A 19,964-nucleotide genomic window follows, 5' to 3' on the forward strand; every position below is an offset into this window, starting at 1 on the left:
GTGTGTAGGCCTGTTCTCTGGGCCCTGTCCTCAGTGCACCCTGTGTGAGCTGCAGCGGGCGAGAGCGTGGGCTGGTGTGCTTTTTCTTGGTCGTCAGGAGCTCTGGAACTGCAAACGGTTTGGAACAGATTCCACCTGCGCAAACTGTATTGGGTAAATTATTGTCACCGTTAGTATGCAAATAGGCAGTTATTAGGATCAAGACTATTAATATTTTCAATTCAAGTTATTAATCAGATTTTTACATCTAACTTTTCTAAGGCGGTGATTCAGTGGCCGCGCTGCTGAAGGTCCAAGAGACATCTCCTTCTCTGGAGATATTCCAGACCCGCCTGGACAAGGTCCTGTGCAGCCTGCTGTAGGTGACCCTGCTTCAGCAGGAGGGTTGGACTAGATGACCCACAGAGGTCCCTTCCAACCCCTACTATTCTGTGATTCTGTGATTCTGTGACATACAGAAGGACGGGGACACACAGCTTCCCCGGGGTGCTCACCCGGTACGGCTGCTGCTGTGGTGGTCCCTGACTGGGGGGATTTTACAGGTCGCGCTGGCGTCTCTTTGTGTAACGACCTGTGTCGGGTTTGTCTCCTGTTAGCATGCCGAATTGTTTTTCAGTCGATGTCAACTTTGGGCATCTATAAACGTGCTCTAGCACTGAATTTCTAGATTGGGCCAAATACTGTGTGGGAGTAGAACGCCTCCCTCTGCTATGAACCAGCCTCCTGGTAATTTCGATTTTTTTGCTTTTGTGTTATGAAAAAGGATTATTGATGTTTTCTCCCTGTTTGGCATCTTCACGCTCTTCAGGATTTTGTGCCCCGTTAGTCACCCGATGAATCCTAGTGACGCATCTCTTGAGGCAGAAGCCACTCCATCCTGTTGCCTTTCGTGTGTGTTCAGGCTTTACCTTCTTCTGGTACTGCAGGGCCAAAGCTGAATGCAGGAGCTGAGGTTCAAGTGCATCGTGTTTACGTACTGACGTTTTTTCTGTACTGGTTTTCATAATTTCTGGCATTGAATTTGCTTTCTTGAACGCTACAAAACACTTGTGTGGAATTATCGATCGCAACTCCCGTGACTTCTTTTCATCTGGCTTTCTGGTGGTGGAGCGTTTTTAATGACTTGCGGTTTGCGTTACAGCGAGAGCTTTCCAGCAGTTTGGTTATGCATTAGCCAATATGTTGTGTTTGGTACAAATACAGAGGTTTCCTTTTGCCCTGGTAGTCAGGGAATATTTAAAGTACTTTTGGAATGAAATAAATGTGTGTATGTATAGGAATTATCTGTATGTCAAGTGTACTGAATTGAGAATAAAGGTGCAGAAACTTTGAATAACTATCTGTAGGGATTCTCCTGATTGTTAGTGAACAAACTATTTTTAGGTTTTGTAAGTCAGAAGTTCAGTTTATAACCTTGTAGCAGCCGTTATATGTTCCTTGTTTTCCAAATGTGAGATGATGCAGCTTTTCCCGAGAATATTTTGTAATCTGGATAAGGTAGGAGCTCACCTGATGGAGGTTTTGCTCCCTTTTGCTGAGAACCATTCTACAGGAGTAACTATGTAAGAAAATAGATGGAGCTGCTGTTTACAACCGTTGCTAATCACTTTGTATGTCTGGACAGATAAAAGAGGCGGAAACCAAAGCTGCTCTTGAAGAGGAGAAGCGAAGACAACAGGTATCAGCCTTTCTTCTTCCTCGCCCACCGCGTCCTTGTTCGTAAATCATTTAATTTGCATGCAGCTAAAGAGGTGTATAGTTTGTAGTGTGCTACGCACAGTCACTCCTCTCGGCTGTTAGCTTGCTCGGTGGGCTGTGAACGATTCGCAGTGGTTAGGAGCACACATTTTCCCAAGCAATTCTCATAATTTTGTGCAAAACGATAATTATCCAGTTTAATCTTGCATTACTATAACTGTGTATAGTATAGTTTATTTTTAAAATATGAAGTGCGCTGGATTTTAATCGAACACTTCCGAATGCATAAGCCTCAGAGAACTGCTGAATAGCCTGCACAGAGATCTAAATATTGGGTGAAGTGTCCCTCCTCCGTCCCGTCAGGAAAGAACAAGGAAGCCGAAACGAGTCCTTGTCCTTCGAGGTCTCTGACGGGGGAAGCCTGGGTGTTTGCTGTAGTTGCTGGTGGTGGTGAGCGTGTGTTGTGGGCGTTGTGATCCAAGAAGCTGCTGTGCCAGCTGCCCGGAGACACTGACAGTGAGCTTGGGCGGTGGCTGGGCCGGGTTTGTCACCGGGAGGTGACAGCCATGACACACCCCCGCCAGCCACTCCAGGCGTGTATGCCTGCGCCGGAGCGCTGGGCACCAAGCCATGTTCCGAGCCCAGCCTGTGCTTTCTGACTCTCCTTTTGCTGGGTTACCACGCCAGTTACGTCCCAGGTTAAACTCGCGCTGTCACCTGGGTGGCACGCTCCGTTTTCATCGCAGTGCGCTGGCTCACGCCCTGCCGTGAAGGCGACGCGGGAGGCCTGCTCACAGACACCATCCTCTTGTGCCGTTCTCCCAGTCTCCTTAGGATAGACGGCTTCTCTGCGGGTCACAACTTCTGTTATGCATGCTTTGATTAATTGCCTGGAGGCTTTGCTGAAGCGTGACGTCTGCCAACCAGTGCTCTAGAGAAGCCTGCTTTTGGTTGTCAGAGGGAGCAATGGGCACAGACTGAAGCAGAGGAAGCTCCAGCTGAACACGAGGAAGAACTTCTTCCCTCTGAGGGTGATGGAGCCCTGGCCCAGGCTGCCCAGGGAGGCTGTGGAATCTCCTTCTCTGGAGATATTCCAGCCCCGCCTGGCCGCGGTGCTGTGCAGCCTGCTGTGGGTGACCCTGCTTGGGCAGGGGGTTGGGCTGGGTGACCCACAGAGGTCCCTGCCAACCCCGACCAGTCTGTGATTCGGTGATACTCGTTGTGCAGGCAAAGCGTGCAGTTACGTACCTGCTGTCCAGGAGACCAGGCACTGTTTTGTGATCATCTTGTAACATTTATTGTTGCGTTCGTGCCTCAACAGTCTACAGCAGTGGTTGCATATTCCCTCATTCACCCTCCATGGCAGTGTTCAAGGCCAGGTTGGATGGAGCTGTGAGCACCCTGGGCTGGTGGAGGATGTCCCTGCTCATGGCAGGGGGGTTGGAACCAGCTGATCTTTAAGGTCCCTTCCAACCCAAACCATTCTGTGATTCTATGGTCTATGATTCTGTGATAACTTCTAGACCATTTGTCTGACTCTTCTTGTTCTCTGAGGTGACCTCGGTAGTGTTAGCTCGGGAACACCGTTCCAGAAGGGTAGCTGGCGCACAGATGTCTCCAGCATTTTGTTAGGCACTCTGTAGCTGATGGCTCTGCATGCGAAGTATTGAAGTGTGCTAGTGGACAGTTACCCGTGTAAAGCACGTGCTTACAGTTCTAGAGCTAGAAATTCAGAGCTGCTGGTGTTTGCATGCGTTTTCACGCAGTCCAGAAGGCATTCTGGTAACTAACAATTTCTGCTTCAAAATCTCTTAACTTCCAGTCTCTCTAGTAAAGTCTCATTAACGTGGCTCCCCTGAAACCGTGGCAGCTTCACTCCACCAGCACAGCATGCAGCGCTACTTCTGTCCTGGTTCTTCGGCAGCAGTTGTTTCTCCCTGGCGTCACACCACGGCCGCTTTCTAGGTGTGCGTTCGGTGAAGTCTTGCAGCTGCAGCCCGGCAGGACCCCTGTGCGGTGTACGGCAGCTGCTGCTGCGTACGTGTTTTGTGAGGGAGGCAGCTTCAGGGACAAAACACTTCAGCTCTGCATAATCAAGCCTAGTGAATGGTTAATTAAGAGTGGCCAGTTAATACAGCACAATAGCAAACAGTAGGACGACAATAGGGCAAATAAAAAAAATAGGACAACGGTAACTAATGAATAGGCTGTAGAATTGCGCACAAGTACGAACCTCAGCTGCTGCTGACGGATTCCCTTCCAGTCTGATCTGGTGATCTGCCATCTGGTGATGCGTGGCGGAGGACATCGCTGTCACGGGCTGTTGGGTCACAGTAAGAGTATGGATGGATTGAGTATCCTCCCTGCTGACAGAAGTTTGCACCTTGTGCCACCTTCTTGATGTCATCAGCAGATCTTTCCGTAGACAGTTCATCTGTTACAGCTTCCTGAGACCTGTTTGGGTTAGTACTTCATTAAATCCTTTACGTACAAACTCGCGAGCGCTCTGGTACGTCTGCACATTTAGATTTTGGATTTTCCTATGTTCGGTAGCAGCTTCTGCTAAGATCATGTACAGATGGAATCACTTGGTTGTTCACGGAAGGGAGATGGCTTGCTTAGGCTTCTCGTCACGGCCCTAGCAGCTGAGCTTTGCTGCTAATTCAGAAGCACCGCCTGAGACTGGGGTTTTCACAACTGCTAGAGGTGGAAAAAAGATCACTGCTTTAATTATTTAACGAATCAGACCAAGCTCTCCCTGTCCCACTCTAGTGTAAAAGATCTGGTTAAATTTTCGAGCTAATCGGTAACAGTTGAGAGTTTCAATACTGAAAGTCGAGATCTCAAACCTGAATTCTAATTAGATGAGTTCTACACGAAACTAGACGTTGTCTGGCATCAAATTGTTTGGAGTGTACAGTTTAAACAAACGCATTTCATTTTGATATGTCTGTCCACAAAGAAGTTAGCTTCTTACTCTAAATAAAAAGCTTGAGCTTGTTTAGCTTGAAAAATTAAGGTAGCTTGAGGACTGGGCGTAAGCGTCACGTCATTGTTCAGAGATCATTGAGGTGACACTTTGGGAACGATGGCGGTTACATAAAACCCGTAGGTAGCTTTTCAAGGATAGCGATGGCTCCTTTCTCGTATTCTGTGCCCACGAACCTTTTTTCATTCTGTGTTTTGTTTTTTATGATATATGTATTTTTAGCTGGGTTTTTGTAAAGATCGCTAGGGAAGCGATTCAGCATCTGTTATATAATTGTTCGAGCCCTATATTTTAATTCAGATTACTGCAATTCACGAAGCACTCTGCTTTTAAAACTTGCAGATCACAAGTATAGAATAACTGTAGAAGCCCCAAATTTGATTTAGCATCTCTATAAAATGAAATACTGCCATATTATCTATAAAACCTTAAGAACTGTGCACTTGCCTCCAGATTTTGGATTTTGAAAAACTGTTTCATTAAAATGCTTTGCTTTTCTGAAGGAGGGTTAGCCAGTTGAAAGTAACCTTGTTTCAAATAGCAGGCTGTGGAACTTCGAACTTTCCTCCCATATTGTCAGAGAAGTGCCAACAATTTCTGCCTTTGTTAGGGATAAAGGAACAGACATCAAAATGGGTCCCTTGCTGCTGCTAGCAGCGGCATCTGGCACAAGAAGGGCAGTGAGATCCGCTTGGCGAAACTCTGACAGATACTTGCTGTCAGTAGAGGAAGACCAGACATCAGGCAATCTTGAGCTCCAAAGGAAAATTATATTTACCGGATGACTTCTCCTCCCGTTTTCCAAAGCAGCCCCATTCTTGTTTTAGTGCTCCCTGCCACCTTTCTGTCCTGGTTGCCCCTCTTCCTGGCGGTGCCGCAGGGTTTATTGCCCTTCGAGGCCGGGCTTTGTCCCTGTTTGCTGTCCAGGTTGCGTCTGCTTCGGCTCAGCCTCGCGCCCTCTGCCCAGCCAGTCCCGGCGTGCTGGCTCTGCTGCTCCATCACTCGACCCTCTCTTGGTTCATCCGGTCTCTGCTCCCTTGCACCTTCTCCCCTGCTTGCTCTACCCAAAAATCCAGACAATCCTCAGACCTTTTCGGTTTTTAGGCTCTCGGCTTTACTTCAGAGCATCTTTTCTGCTTTTCCTAGCAATTAGATGGCTCCTTGTTGGGGTCTTATCCCAGTCTTACACTCTTTGTTCCAGGCTGCCCAATTCCAGTTGTATTTCAGCTTTGTGCCCTAAAACGAGTTTTGGCTGTATGCTCTTGATACGCTTTAAAAGGATGCCGAGGGGGCTGAGGAACAGGGATTGGAGGGTCCTGCTGTTCGTTCCCGGCATCACCCTGAAGCTGCTGTCCTGGCTGGAAGCTTGACATTCTTCCTATCTTTCCAGTTGTGTTGCTTCGTTTTTGGGCCAAAGGGCACCTGCTTTCTTTTGAAGGACGCCCTGTACCTGCTACAGTCATTATGAGTGACAAAGTCTTAAGTTATAGTACTTAACAAATGGAATCTTTGTGTGAATGTCTAAGATTATAGCTGTTAATCTAAAATTTAACCAAACATACAAAATATAAAGAATGGGGAAAAGAGGATAGATTTTTATTTATGTTTTTGTTTATTTTTAGCAGAGAGCACACCCTTATTGGGGGGAGTGTCTTCAAAGATTTCAGCCTATGCTCTTTTATACGTTATTGTAATAGATGAAATCCTGACGAGTGCTTTAATAGGAAAAATAACGTATTTTTAACATATTTAATGGAAATAACAATCTCATTTTGGCTTAGCAGATTCAGCCTGAGTTAAAAATCTAATGTAAACCTTCAGTTGGTTGCGTTGTTGGCGATGTTTCTCATAGGAAACTAACCAATGGCTGAATACTTGGAAGCGAAGCCCTGCGTTACCGTGGGATGTGGCGCTACCGTCTCGTCTGTAAGAGACACATAGCTTCCGTTGGCTGCTGATTACTTTTATAAAATGGTTTTGGGGAGTGTTATTTAAAATCTGCACGTTTCCTTGTTTTTAATTCTGACACAAATATCAACTACTTCTGGTTTCCTTCGTCTAGGCTGAACTGGAAGCTTTTGAAAACAGATTGAAAGGGCGAAGAAAGAATAAGAGAAGAAAGGATGAAGTAGAAGTTGAACAATCGTCATGGCAAAAATACAAGAACCTCATTATGCTGCCAGTGTTCGGAGTTGCTGTTGTGATGGTTGCATGGCTCATGGTCTACAATGACTGAAACAACTCAATATTTACTATACCTCAGTCGGGCTGTAGGTAGCTGTTATTCCTAGAACATTAGTCTGTGTGTGGCAGAACTTAATATGCATAGATGATGTACGTATGCTGTTGGCCAGGAGGGGAGAAGCGTCGCCTTTTGTGTTAATACATTTACGGCACAAAATGGAGTTCAGACACCGAAAGTAATCGTAGATTTTAGTCTACACTGAAGAGCTGACGTAATTCGTCTGACTGAGATCCCGTAACATCTCTTCTATTAATGTATTGTGTTACTTTTCCTTGTCTGCATCTCATAATATTAAAAATAGCTTAGTATAAACTGCTTTATTGAATATTTGTTTCCTGTAAAATCAGTTTAGTGGTTTACTGAAGATTAGTATTCTTACCCTAGTCTTTATGTTGTGTCACCCAACGATTTCTGTGCTTTGTGTCCGTTTTAATTACAATAGCTAACGGGGAACTTCGGATCACTTGGGCTTGAATATTCTGGGGCCTCATATCAGAGCTTCGTTCAGAGAAAGGAAATGTGAGCTGTCTTCCAAGTCAGCGGTGTCACAGTCCACCGGACGGGCCCCCTCACAGGCTGGGGGGTTCACTTTTTGGAGGCTCACTCCCCCTTGTTTCCTCAGCATCACACCAACTGAAGTCGTCATTGCGGGGCAGGTGGATACGCTGGACGTGGACGTGGAGTAGCTTCAGGGTGCGGTCTCATCACTGCCCCCAACACCAGCAGCAGAAAAGCCATTTGAGGTTGGCCTTGGAGCACCACCAAACTCTTTGTGTAGATAAACGTCACATTGGAGTATTTTCACAGGTGTGCAAAACCGTAATTGAACAGCAGCATGATAATACAGTTATATGTCGTCCTGAAGCCATCTGGGTGGTGTTTGGTGATCATTTGTGAATCATCTAGCTAATCTTTTAAGTGTTTAAATAGCTTCTTACTGACAGTTGGAAATATCTTGCTTTGGGATATCAGTGTTTGTTGGTAGAAGGGAAGGGTTTACACATTGTTGAAGCCACATTGTCTCAGCTGAGAGACTGCCAGTTAAATTCCGGGCTGGGAGACGGCAGAAAACGAGATTTTTCAACCTCTGCTGGAAATCCTGTACTGATCCTTGAGCGTTGTGGGTAACTGGGAAGTGCTTGCAGATCCTGTGGAAGGCGAGGTACAAAGCCAAAGGGCGTTCGCTTGCCCCTGTAATCCAGGCGTATAATTTCATGGCAAATCCTGCGAAAGCAGCAGGAGCGTTTGTGTGGGTTAGCAGAGAAGGTGGCGGTTTGTCTGGCAGCCCTTTCGGTGGGTTTTGGTCCACGGTGTTCATTTGAGCTGATACCCAACTGTAATTACGGTTCAGCAGCAGAGAAAAATGGAACAGCTTTTAGATTGCGTAGACTGACAAAATGGGGAGAAAAGCACTTTCCTTTCAATTTTTCACCTTAGTTTGGTGAAGGAGAAGAGAGATAAGGAATACATGGCAATATTTAGTGTGGATCGGTGCTATCTGGTAGTATTTAATTGTTTCTTTTTAATTAATTTTTAGAAATGCATGCTCTTGTTATGTGTCAGGGCATTAGCATATAAAGTTGTAGAATTAGTTGAAATTACACGAGGCAACCGTAGCTGCATCTCTGTTGAATTCTCTTATTTTCCAGTATAAGGAACAAACCTTTTTCCATATTGTTACTTTAACTCTTGTCTATAATATTAATGCCTGGAAAATAATTCCATATGTAAGTGGTGTTTCTTTAACCAAGCGAGGTGATGCTGTTATTGTGGCTGCTTATGCTGGCACCTCTCCTGTCCTGAAGTGAAAAAGAAGAGAGATTTTTGTTCAGCTAAAGTAAACTGTGATGTATTGTCCAAAAATACAAGATACCTTTATAGCTGAAATGCACGGATCAACAGGAATGAGACCGTTGTGGAAGCAGCTTTCACCTTACAGGGCTGGAACTCATTTTTCTGTTTTCTGCCAGCTTTTGGTTTCCAACAAGTACAGTCTGAAGTTTACCCTGCCTCTGCAGCAAAGAGAAGCAGCCTCACCCTACAGAGCTATAAAAATGGACTGTGCTGAAGTTACACGTTTGAAGTCGTTCGTAGTTGTTCCTTTCCACATATTTTGCAGTGAGTATTTGTGTGAAATACTGGAGAGGAGAAGACTTGCTTCTTACTGATCAGCTTTATTGTCCTAAGAAAGCACCCTGGTCTTTAAAAATCCGTTCCACTCATACAGATGTGTGTGTGTAGGGATGTTCCCTTGCTTAAAGGATTTGTAGCTCTCCTGAACCCCGCATAGGCGAGATGAACCTGTTTTTGAAATTTTGTTCACAAGAGTTCTGCGTACCTTACCCAACCGTCTGAGTCATGTGCGCTCTGCTGGTCTGCCTGCTGAACCAGAGATTTGTTTCCTGGCACAAAACAAGTGTGGGGGTTCAGGCAGTCAGCAGTTTAATAAATCACTGGCTTCTATTTGGTTTTAAAAATTATTTTTACAGTTAATTTTTTGCCTTTTTTTGGTTGGAGCTGCATTTGGCAAGCATGACAACCTTTGAAATAAATGATGCAGAGAAAATCACTTGGTTTTCGGTATTCACGAAAGATGGCAATTCCAGAAAGGAACTGCTGAACTGAAGGTAGGGATTTTTTTTCAGCAATTTAAATGTAATGTACTGCTACATAATGTGATGAGTAAATATCTTGAATGTTAACGGTTTGCAGAAAAATGCATATTGATAAGTGTACGTTAAGTGATACAACCTGACCTGCTGTTGAAGGGAAATTTTAGAGAGAGCCGCCTGATGATGAGGATACTTAGCACGCAGAGTATTTAGCTACATGCGAAATTAAAAAAAGCCTTGGGGGGCTTTTTCTGATTCTGAGTGCGTTCTGGTGAGCCTTTGTCTTTCCGCTGAACAGAGGTGCTTACAAGTTGCCAGTCTGTTTTGGATTGGAAACTGCTTGGATAAGTTTGTTCCCTGCAACAATAACAAAGCCATTGTGTCTGTTAATTTAATGTAAAAACCAAGTCAGACAATAAACGTATCAAAACCAGTTTGAAAATGTGGGGTTTTTTCTCAAGGACTGGTGTAGTAAAGCAGCGAACTTCCCTGGGTGGTGACGACCGACGTAGCGCAGCAGAAGTTTTAGGCAAGCTTTTTGTTCGCGTCTCCGGCAGTGGCAGTGCTTACTGCTCGCATTAATACAGGAATTATGTCATCGCGTTGCTTCGTGGTGCTGCTCGGACAAAATTGCGAGAATGGGTCGTGAAAATGGATTAAGGTTGCAGTAAATGGGAATGGACTTAGCAGATGACTTTTTTTGGCCTCATATGGGGAAATACAGCTGATTTATTAGATGTTTGTCCTGACCCTAACTACTAGAGAAGGAAAAGTTACTATGCAGGTAGCAGCAAAATTTGTTCATTAAAGCTTCTATGCTTGATCGTGGCTTTAAAGCATGAACTGGGAGTTTGTGATCTCAGCGGTTCTGGCTCTGAAGCGTATCTGCGATGTGCCGGCTCTTCTGTGAGTGGTGGGCCTGTGCGCTGGGGCTCGGAGCACGGAGGTGCTGGGGCTGGCAGGTGTTCCCGTGCCAGGCCGCGGAAGCTCGGTGCGCGTGGTAGCTGCTCTCTGGTGCGTGCTTCAGGGTGGAATATTTCTGTGTGGACACTGCGTGGGTGACCCTGCCCTCAGCTTCGTTTAGTCCAGATGTCCCTCTTCTGCTCTGATTTCATCCTCTTACCGGTTGTTAACTGTGGGCATTAAAATCGCTCCCTTTTCTTGCTTCATGAATGTAAATATGTATTCGTGTCTGCTCTTACCATTCAATTAAATCAATCAATAGCCCTAAGGGATTATAAAATTAAGATGCTGCAGTGGTCTGTATTTACTAGGAAGGGAAACACAAGGTAAAAATTGGAGAAAAATCAAATGAAATCAAATTAGTTACAAGATAATGAGACATGCTTGCTTCTTTCCACTAATGGTTACATGTTAATGAATTATTTACCTCTGCATTAAAATGTTTATAGGCCATGCTACCAGAAAACAAGTTTCTGGCATGGATATTGTATCACTATGAGCTCTGTGATGCATTAAAGTCAATCATAAGGTAGGCTAAACGGCAGCTCTCTAGAAATAAGCCATACTCTGAGGGAGCTGTGGCTTAACTCAACCAAGTATTAGTTAAACTAAATCATTGTTTCTTGTGTGGCGATTTCCACAAAATTGCCAACGAAACCAGAAGTCAGCTTAGGCTTTTTCTGCGTGCTGAGCACTGGCCGAACCTTGTCGTTGTGAAACTGCAATCTGGATGGCTCCCCTGCTTGAGGAAGTTACTCCGAGACGAGGAGTCAAGGTGGGCTTGGAGTACAGAGGGCTGCTGCTCAGGAGACCGCTTCCCCCCGCCCGGGCCATGCTGGCTCTGCGGTGCGAGCCACGTAGCGCACCTCTTAGAACACGTGAAAGCTGAGCTCTTGTAATTTTTGACAGGGCTAACTCATCTCTGCAAAATACTGTAAGAAGTCATGAATTGCAGTTTGATTCCTCTTTTTATCAGCATTACAGCGTGGAATATTTGTTTTACATTAAGCAATTTGAAGATTTTGCATAAATGCTCGTGCTTCTCTCTCTTTCCATGCTTTTCCTATTATTTGTGCAGTTGTTTTAAAAACAAAACCACTGCTTTCCTCTGGAGGGGACTTTGCTTGGCTGGGTAAAAAAATCCGGGGCTGGATTACCATGAGCAGGAGTTGCTGATGCACAGCGGCACTCCAGCAGCTCAGAGCGCCCAGTCCCTGCCCCATGAAGTCTGCACGCAAACAAAATGTGACAGAGCTGGAGTCTGAAGGTGGGGAGAAGCTGGGAAAAAGCTAGGAAGAAGTGCTTGTCTTAGTAACCAACCTCTGTATGAAGGGTGTCATCCTCAGCGATAGCCAAGGGTGGTGACCAGGGATAGAAGCCGTACTCATGTCGAGGTGGTTGTTCACATTTTTGGGGTGTTTTCCAACTCACATTTTGAAGGATAGCATTTCAGAAGCACTAAAACAGGTGCTGTACAACCCAGAGGTCTTTCTGTTTTACAGATGTCATCTCGGAACGCAGTCGTGGTGCCGGGGCCAGCTCTCTGGCTCCCGGAAGGGGTCGGAGCTGCTGCTGTTCTGGTAGCGCCCGTTTCTGCCCGTCACCACTGCTTCTTGTCCCGTTGTCTTTCGCGTTCTTGGGTGGCGCGGGCAGCACGCGGGCCGGGGCTTCAGTCAGGCTCGGGGGGCATCTTCGGGGGCAGGTGCGGGGGAGAGGGGACAAACCCATCAAAATGCACATCTGGAAAAACGCCGTCTCGGGGGGGTGGGGTATTTGCTCTGTCATTCGCAGCTCCGGGCGGCACTTGTCTCTGGGCTGGGAGCTTGGCTTCGAGGTTTGCAGCGAGAGCCGAGGCGCTCCGGGTCCCCGGGGCCGGTCGCGGAGCAGGGGAGGGACGGGGCACGGCGGGCTTGCGGGGCAGGCGCCGGAGCAACCTGTCGCCGGCTGCGGGAGCTTCCACCCGCCGGAGCCACCCGCCCCTTTCCTCCGCTTTCAGCCCTCGTCTCGGAGCCAGGGGGGTGCGAGGGGCCAGCTGCGCGGGTTTCTGCCCCGCACACCGTCCCCGGCCACCTGGAGCCCTTTGTCGGGGGGGCAAAGGCTGCGCCCACCTCGGGGTGCGGTTTTGGGGCGGAATCAGCGAGTGGGCCGTCTCTCGGGGTAGAGCCAAAGGGGAGGGGATGCGGCGGCTTCTCGCGGAGGTTTATTATTATTGGGTGGCGGAGGGGGGAGGGGGGGTCTGCCGAGCAGACAAAATGCGGAGCCCCCCCGCACCCCCACGCCCCGCAAGCGTGGATGCGCGGGAGGCGGCGGGCTCGGCGGCAGCCGGGGCATGCTCTCCATGCAGCAGCTCCCTGCCCTGCCCGCGGAGGAGGAGCGCTACCGGCAGGTCCTCTCCGCCAGCCGGGTAAGGGGGAAGCCCCAGGGCCGGGGGCTCGAGGGGCGGCCGGGAGGGAGCGGCGGGGAACGCCCGAGCCCCGCACGCAGGGGCGGTGCGCGGCTGTGCGGGAGAAGCGCAGGTAACGACCGGTCGCTGTCGGCGTTTCCCTCCGCCCGGTTCTCTCCCGAAGCCCGAGGCGCAGATCGGCCGGGCCGCCGCGCCCGGTGACTGCTCCGGCGCTGGAAGGAGACCGGTGGCAACAGGTCCGGCTGCGTTCGCTGGAGCGGAGTTGGGGCTCGGCCCGCGGCCGGGCTCCGGGGAGCCGGTGCGCGGTGGTCTGCTCCGCTCCGCTCGGTTTAAACTGCAGGATCCTCGGACGCGGTTAATTAATTAACCTGTAGTTTAAATTATTAGCAGTCTGGCTGGGATGGTGAAACTCTTCAGTGACATCAAATACCGGGAGCTTTTAATGCGTTCGTGGCGTCTCCTGGGAAGGTTTAGCTTTCAGCAGTAAAAATACGGGAATGGATTTTTCCATGTGGGCGCTGACACCCTTCCTGCGTTCCGAAAAGATGGAGCGGCCAGCAGGACTAAATCGCAATTCTTTAGTTTTGTTTTTGTGACGGGTGCCTTAGCTGGAGATCTCTTCTCGGGAGCTGTGACACGGGCAGCGCCGGATCGGCGTGTCGCTGAGGTAACCCAAACGGCCCAAAGGAGAAACGGAGGAAACCGCGCAACCGCCGTGCTCGTGTGTAAACGCTGGTGGCACCTCCTGGGTGCCTGGAGGTTCTGTAGGAAGCTGGAGGCTCCTCCTGTAGGAATCCCGGACAATGTCCAAGCCTCTGGCGGGGAGGAAACGCTTGGGGCTTTGGTTCCCTCCTCCACCAGCACTTTACGGGGTGCCCCGACGGCCGGGTCTGCTGCCCGTGGGGAAGCCCAGCCCTCCAACCTCGCACACCATCATCATCATCAGCCGTGTTGAAGGAAGCCGCCAGCACCCGTTTTCCCGAGCAGGCTCTCGGGGCGGTGAGCCAGGCGGCACAGCTCGCTTGCCCAGGTTAGAGCAATCCGCTTGCGCTCCGTTAGTATCCGCTGGGACCGTGGGGACAAAACATTGGCTTTCCTCAGTCTTCTGGAGCTGGGACTATAAAATATTGAAGAAGGCGTTTGCTTCCTGTCCAGAAATCCTTGCTGGCACTCTACCGTGTGCCTCTGGTAGATAACTTCAGTGTGCAGTGAGTCAAAAATGTGAGATGCTTTGAAATGTGTCACGACTGGAGGTGTTCTGTACAATGTGCGATGCACGCAGGGCGATTTAATACATCTGTATTATTGTTTAGCTGTTAATTATGTCTTAGATGATGTCTGCAGGTGCAAATGAAAGCCAGGGCTCTTAACAGTGCCAGTAATTATTTAAAAATGCAGGCTTACTTGAATGCAGGAGCTGCTTTTTTTTTTTGTTGCTAAGCTGATATACATGTTTAGGCCTTAGCACTCTGCTCCCTCGAGGAACATTATTGTCCTGCTGTTACACCAAGTCCCCGTACTGCCAGACACATAATTTCTTGCCATTACTTGCACGGCCAAGCGAGGAGTGCGTGCAGAGGCTGGGGTGGATAAGCACCCAGACAGGGAACGCTCCTTCCGAGAGAAGGCAGAACAGGCAGGGGAACATCGGCATGGTTACACCCAGCGAAGAAACCCAGCAGCTCTTGCTCTCACCGCTACTCAACCTCTCTTGCCAACAAATGCCATGCTTCCATCGGTGGGGCCTGGTGGCTGGCTGGGGTGCAGCGAGTCTTCGCCACGCTGGGGCCTGGCAGGTTCAGGCCATCCCAACGCAGGAGGCACAATATCAGCTCTGCAGGCGCTTCCTTGGGAGTTGGGAGCCGTGGCTCCAGGAGGCTGTGGGTACCCGGTCATCTGCGTTCAGGCTGAGCAGCGGCACTATGTCCTGGTGCGGTCAGGTTTTAAAAGGTGGCAGCTGCCACTACATTGAGTGGGAAGAATCAAATCCTGCCCGCGTGTCGGGTATCCTCGGCGAGGGCTTCCAAGGCCAGATGAACTCCTTGTTTCTGAATGCCAGCCAGGGTCTGGCAGGCGTGGGTGGCAGGCCACTTGCAGCAGGGCAGTTCTAGACTTGCACACATGGCCCAAGCTCTTCCAAATGTGGCAGCTGGGCACCTCCTGGTTTTTAAGTGCCTTCAGGACGAAGCCGCTAAGCAGCAGGGCTTGAGGGGGGCAGTCTGATTGCAGTTGGAAAGAACGGGTGTTTCTACTCTGTCCCAGTTTCTTTCCCTACCAAAAAGAAATGGACCTCACAAATGGCAGGTTAGGTGAGTACAATTCTCCAGCGCTGGGGGAGAAAGGTGGATGATACCTCCTTGTGAAGCGATGGGTTGTCACGGTAGGACAAGGAGAATTTAAATCCCCCTTTGAAAAGGTCTTCACACAGAGAACAACCTCTGCAGACAGTGGCCAGGCAGGCTCCGGCTCGACTACCCTCATTGCCTCTGTATTTTTAATTCCTACTGACCCTCTGCAGTCAGTTCTTGTCATGTGAAGGTGTGCAGTTTTGTCTGCAACTGTCCTGAGGCTCAGTCTGGGTCATGAGTCCCCGTCTGCTTGCTGGGATCCATAACGTCGGGAGTTTATACGTGTGTGAAGTGGGTTCCGCGCTTCCCGAGAGGAAAACTTGGGGGGGGAAGAGGAGGAAGAGCGCGGGGGTCTTGCCTAGGCGGCTGGCCTCCTTGGCTCAGGTCGCAGCTCCTGTGTCCTCCGGCCGGCCCGGGCTGCCCCCTCTCCCCAGGCTCAGCTGCCACGCCCGGCGCTGGGGCTTTCCCCGCCGCAGCCCCCGCCACGGACGAACACGATGCCGATCGCACCCCTTCCCTCTATAAATAACTCTCGCTGGGCTGACCTGTCAGATTCCCCCGGCGGAGCGGATCCCCCTGACCCGCGCCGCCTGCAGTGGAAAGTCTCAAGGCGAGAAATACCGTCGTAAAAATAGAGCGGCCGGGCAGCCCCCCCCCCCCAGCGCCCGGCAGGTCCCAGCGCCGGGGCCCGCCGGACGCGGCGCCGCCCGCTCCCCTCAGGCCAGCGGCTGCCTGCGCGCGAGCGGCTCCCTGCGCGCGCGGCTCCCCTCAGGCGAGCGGCTCCCTGCGCGCGCGGCTCCCCTCAGGCGAGCGGCTCCCTGCGCGCGCGCGGCTCCCCTCAGGCGAGCGGCTCCCCTCAGGCCAACGGCTCCCTGCGCGCGCGGCTCCCCTCAGGCGAGCGGCTCCCGCGCGTCGACGTGCGCTTTAATACCCAAACGGTGAATTCTTTTCCTTTCCCTCCTTTTTTAACTGTCAGATAGAAGCGTAACCGGTTTCTGCTCCTCTGTTGTGGAACAGGCAGCTCCCTTCCAACTCGTCTTTTTTTTTTCTTTCTTTTTTTTTTTTTTTTTAAATTTCGGCTTGTCTTTACAATCGGCCAAGGCGAAAGGAACAGGGATAACGGTTTAATATTAAAAATAGTAATGAGACGACAATCGAGCAGGAGCTTGCTGCTTCAAAAAGCGACGAGGACCTTGCTGCCGCTGAAGCCCGAGTTAGATTTCATCCCGTGCCTACCTTCAGCTCCCCTGAAGGGACACATTCTCCCATATAAATATTTAATTACCGATTCGGGTATTGTGAAACAAAACCATAAAAAGCAGCAAGCGTTAAAACGCTCAGGGAAAGCACCTCTCCCCCTCCATCCCCAGGCTCGGCTTTGCTCCGGACTCCGCTCCTCGCCCCGTGTTATGGCTGCCAGTGGTACCTGGTCCCTTCCGTGAGGCAAGGAGCCTTCTTCTGTGGCTCTTCTCTGCTGCTCCTTCCTTCTCACTCTTCCTCCACTCCGGTGTGGATCCTTTGCAGGCTGCAGTCCTTCTGGGAATATCTGCTCTGCCATGGAGCACCCACTTCTCCTCTGACCTTGGTGTTTGCACTGCTGTTTCTCACTCTTTTTCCACGTCCCCTCTGCCTGTCAGGTGTTTTTTGCCCTTTCTTAAATATGTTTTCACAGAGGGACCACCAGCTTTGCTGATGGGCTCAGCAGTGTCCCGCGGAGTGGAGCCAGCTGGAAGTGGCCATGTCCAGCACCGGCCAGTCCTTGGTCTCTTCTGATGGAGACCATGCCAGCAGTCCTCCTGCTGCCAGCAGCTTGCCACCTACCCCCAGTACAGATGTCCATGTAATCAGGGGCAGAAGGATCTAGAAGCGGTGGCCACCTCATCGTAGCATCCCCTTGGGAAAGTGTGTTGGCTCAAAGCAATGTTACCCCCGTGGCTGTCTGCTCCCCTGTCCCTCTTCCCTGATCCCCAAATCTCAAAGGGATGACATGAATCCAGCTGTCCTTCAGCTCCTTTTCACCATCATTAGAGGGGAACCCCTGCGGCGTCTGCTTCTCTGGATGCCACGCAGTCTGTAATTCTCTATTTTTGTTAGTGTTGTTGCCAGCATAAGGTACTGTTAACACGTTGCCCTGTAGAAAGTGAAAAGAGGCTGAAAATCAGATAGTGCCAGAGCTGCTTTGGAACGGTGAAGTTTATGCTTTGATGATTCAAGCCCTGCCCCTCATGGCAAATCGTGTTTCCCACACCAGTGTGCATTCTGTGGCAACCCAGCCTTTGCATACGTGCTAAATCAATACGTATTGCTTATTAATTTTTTTCAGAGAGGACACAGAAATTGAGGCAGTTTTTAAAACTTTTCCTTTTTAAAACTTTTCCAACTTGTCCCCTGTGGAATAATCCATGGGGGACAGCTCCTGTGAACCTGTGGGGAAGACGACTGTCACATTGCATCATTGCAGGTGCTCCTGTAAGCTACTGCTCTTCCTGAGTTCCAAGGCTCGCTTTTTCTAGCAAAAAAAGCATTTTCTATATTGAACATTGAAGTCATCTTCACACAGTCCTTAGGGGAAAGGAAGGGAAGGTAGACATGGGTTTGCTTCTCTGGGTCAGCATCAGACTGCATCTGTTCCGATTCGTGTGTCGTAGTTCAGAGAGAGTTCACGATCGATGCTCGGTGGATGGTGCTCGTGCGTTGGGACCGGCTGCTTGGTGCCTGTCGAAGCCTGTCTTTCCCTCCTTCTCTCCCTCAAACCTGCAACACTCAGTTCTGCCACACACAGCACCTAGTGTTTTAAAAACTAACGTGCTAGAATCTTCCACGCCTGATCTGCTTGACAGCAGAGAGATTTAACTTAACAGGGATTTAACAGCAATAGCAATTGCCTGGAGCAGCTGCCATTCCTGCTCACCTCAAAGAGCTCCCAGTTTCAACATGGCCTCTACTGTCACTCCAATATTACTGAAAGTTACTGGAGACCGCCTCAGACTCAGGAAGCATTTCCTAGGGAAAGAGATGCTCATTTTTTCCCCTTGCTGCCCCTGAATGAAGCAGTAAGCAATCACCTATGTGCTCCTCGCGTTCTTCCTCTCGTTAGGTTTCAGAAAGCAGTCGGGGCATTCTCGTGGAAATAAACCCACTGGTAGCACCCTGGAGCTTTCCGTCGCACGCCTCTCAGACCTGCAGCTCTGCAGTCGTGTGTAATACAGCGCATATCTGTAATATCCAGTTACGTCTGCTCTGGGCTTCCGTGGGCGAGCGGTGTGACACGGACACTTCTTTCATTGCTCCTGCTTCTGATGTCAAATCTGTTGCTGGGTGGATTATCTTGCCTTTATTAAAGTTGTCCCAGGACCAGTGGGACCCGGACATTGTAGAAGCAGAACATGCTACAGTTGTCAGGCTCTCCCCAGCCTCCTGCATTTTCACATCTTCAGGAAGAAACCCAGATGGCTGAGCTCACCTTGCCTGTGCGTTTTTGCTGTCACAGTGTTGAGAGACATCCTGTTCTTTGAAAGACGCTAGTTCTGTGCACGTATGAATATTATCTGAATAGATAATATGTCTGAAAGAATATCAGGAACTGTAGAGTAAGCAGCTATCTTTTTTTTCTTTCTTTTTTTTTTTTTTTGAAATCTTGCTGTTTGATTTGTAGCAACCATGTAACAAAATAATTAAGTAGCAAATGCCTTTTTTAAGTTCAGGTTTGTCCCTGCTCAGCCACTTTAAAGGTGCAAGTTTAAGTAATTGTAGTGCATGTAGACGAGGCTGGAAAGGAACTCTGAAATGATGATTGAATGTGTTTAGAAGTTATTAACAGTTCTCCTTTTCCCTATGAAGTCAGAGTATATGGAATAGTGTTGATAGTGGTTTGGGATGGCTAAGAACCCAGATGGTTTGCATTTGCTTTTTCCTCGGCATAGACAGGATTATTATGTGACTCTTGTATATTTGAAAAGAAAATGTGAATGGGAGGAAAGCTGGCATCCGTTCTAGGAATGACAATTCAATTGAGTAGTCCTAGCCACAAACGCAGTAGGATTTTTCTTCTTTGGTAAGATAATTCACCAGTTTGTTATTGTTTCAGTGACTTAGATGGAAGCTTTTATCCTACAAATCCTTACACGATCCATAAACTTTTGATACTCTAAGGTATAGGGTATTTAACTTTGATAAAGTCGTACTCAAATGCATACACCAATGTAAGTGCCTTTTAAACTTGAGTTTTCTGTATCAGCTCATTTTTTCACAACTTCAGCAATAATGAATAGGTTTAATCTCTAGTCACCTCTTCAGTTATTTCTGCCAAGATGTCCTGGTAGTTTCAAAAAATATCCTTCCCTTTCTTCGTTTTCCCCTACTGAAGTAAATTGTTCAACGACGACATGTTTCTGAACAACGTGGTGTCCTAGTGAAGAACGAATGAGTCACCTCTGAGTTTTATAGGTAGGAGGTTATTAACCTGTGAGACATTGCGTTAAGTCCATTTTCATCTTTGGGAAGAGGACAAATAAACATCCAGGGAAGCTGAAGAGGTGAAGCTTTGCTTTGACTCTAAACCACGTCGTGTCCTTTGATTAGTATTGCTGCTGCTCTTATTCTTGGTCTAAGGGTTAGTATCTTTTTATTCACAATTCAGAAGAAAGTCAGTAGTGTAAAGTTGACATTACACATTCAAATCCAAAATTTTAGTTTCTTCTAGGCA

General features: G+C 48.8%; 2 protein-coding genes across 3 annotated transcripts in view; both read left to right on the plus strand.

Annotated features, from left to right (window-relative positions):
• Nucleotides 1-9,977, plus strand: part of NFXL1 (nuclear transcription factor, X-box binding like 1) — a 48,617-nt gene extending 38,640 nt beyond the window's left edge. For both annotated transcript variants that reach the window (XM_075422037.1, XM_075422038.1), the window contains 2 exons: nt 1,625-1,678; nt 6,750-9,977. In XM_075422037.1, the coding sequence (XP_075278152.1) occupies nt 1,625-1,678; nt 6,750-6,923 (228 nt within the window). In that variant the 3' untranslated portion in view covers nt 6,924-9,977. The remainder of the gene's footprint in view (nt 1-1,624; nt 1,679-6,749) is intronic.
• A 2,765-nt stretch (nt 9,978-12,742) lies between these two features.
• Nucleotides 12,743-19,964, plus strand: part of CORIN (corin, serine peptidase) — a 129,316-nt gene continuing 122,094 nt past the window's right edge. The window contains exon 1 of the mRNA XM_075422040.1: nt 12,743-12,911. Within this exon, the coding sequence (XP_075278155.1) occupies nt 12,837-12,911 (75 nt within the window). The 5' untranslated portion in view covers nt 12,743-12,836. The remainder of the gene's footprint in view (nt 12,912-19,964) is intronic.

This window comes from Opisthocomus hoazin, chromosome 5 (assembly GCF_030867145.1).
Source record: "Opisthocomus hoazin isolate bOpiHoa1 chromosome 5, bOpiHoa1.hap1, whole genome shotgun sequence".
Lineage (NCBI taxonomy): Eukaryota > Metazoa > Chordata > Aves > Opisthocomiformes > Opisthocomidae > Opisthocomus > Opisthocomus hoazin.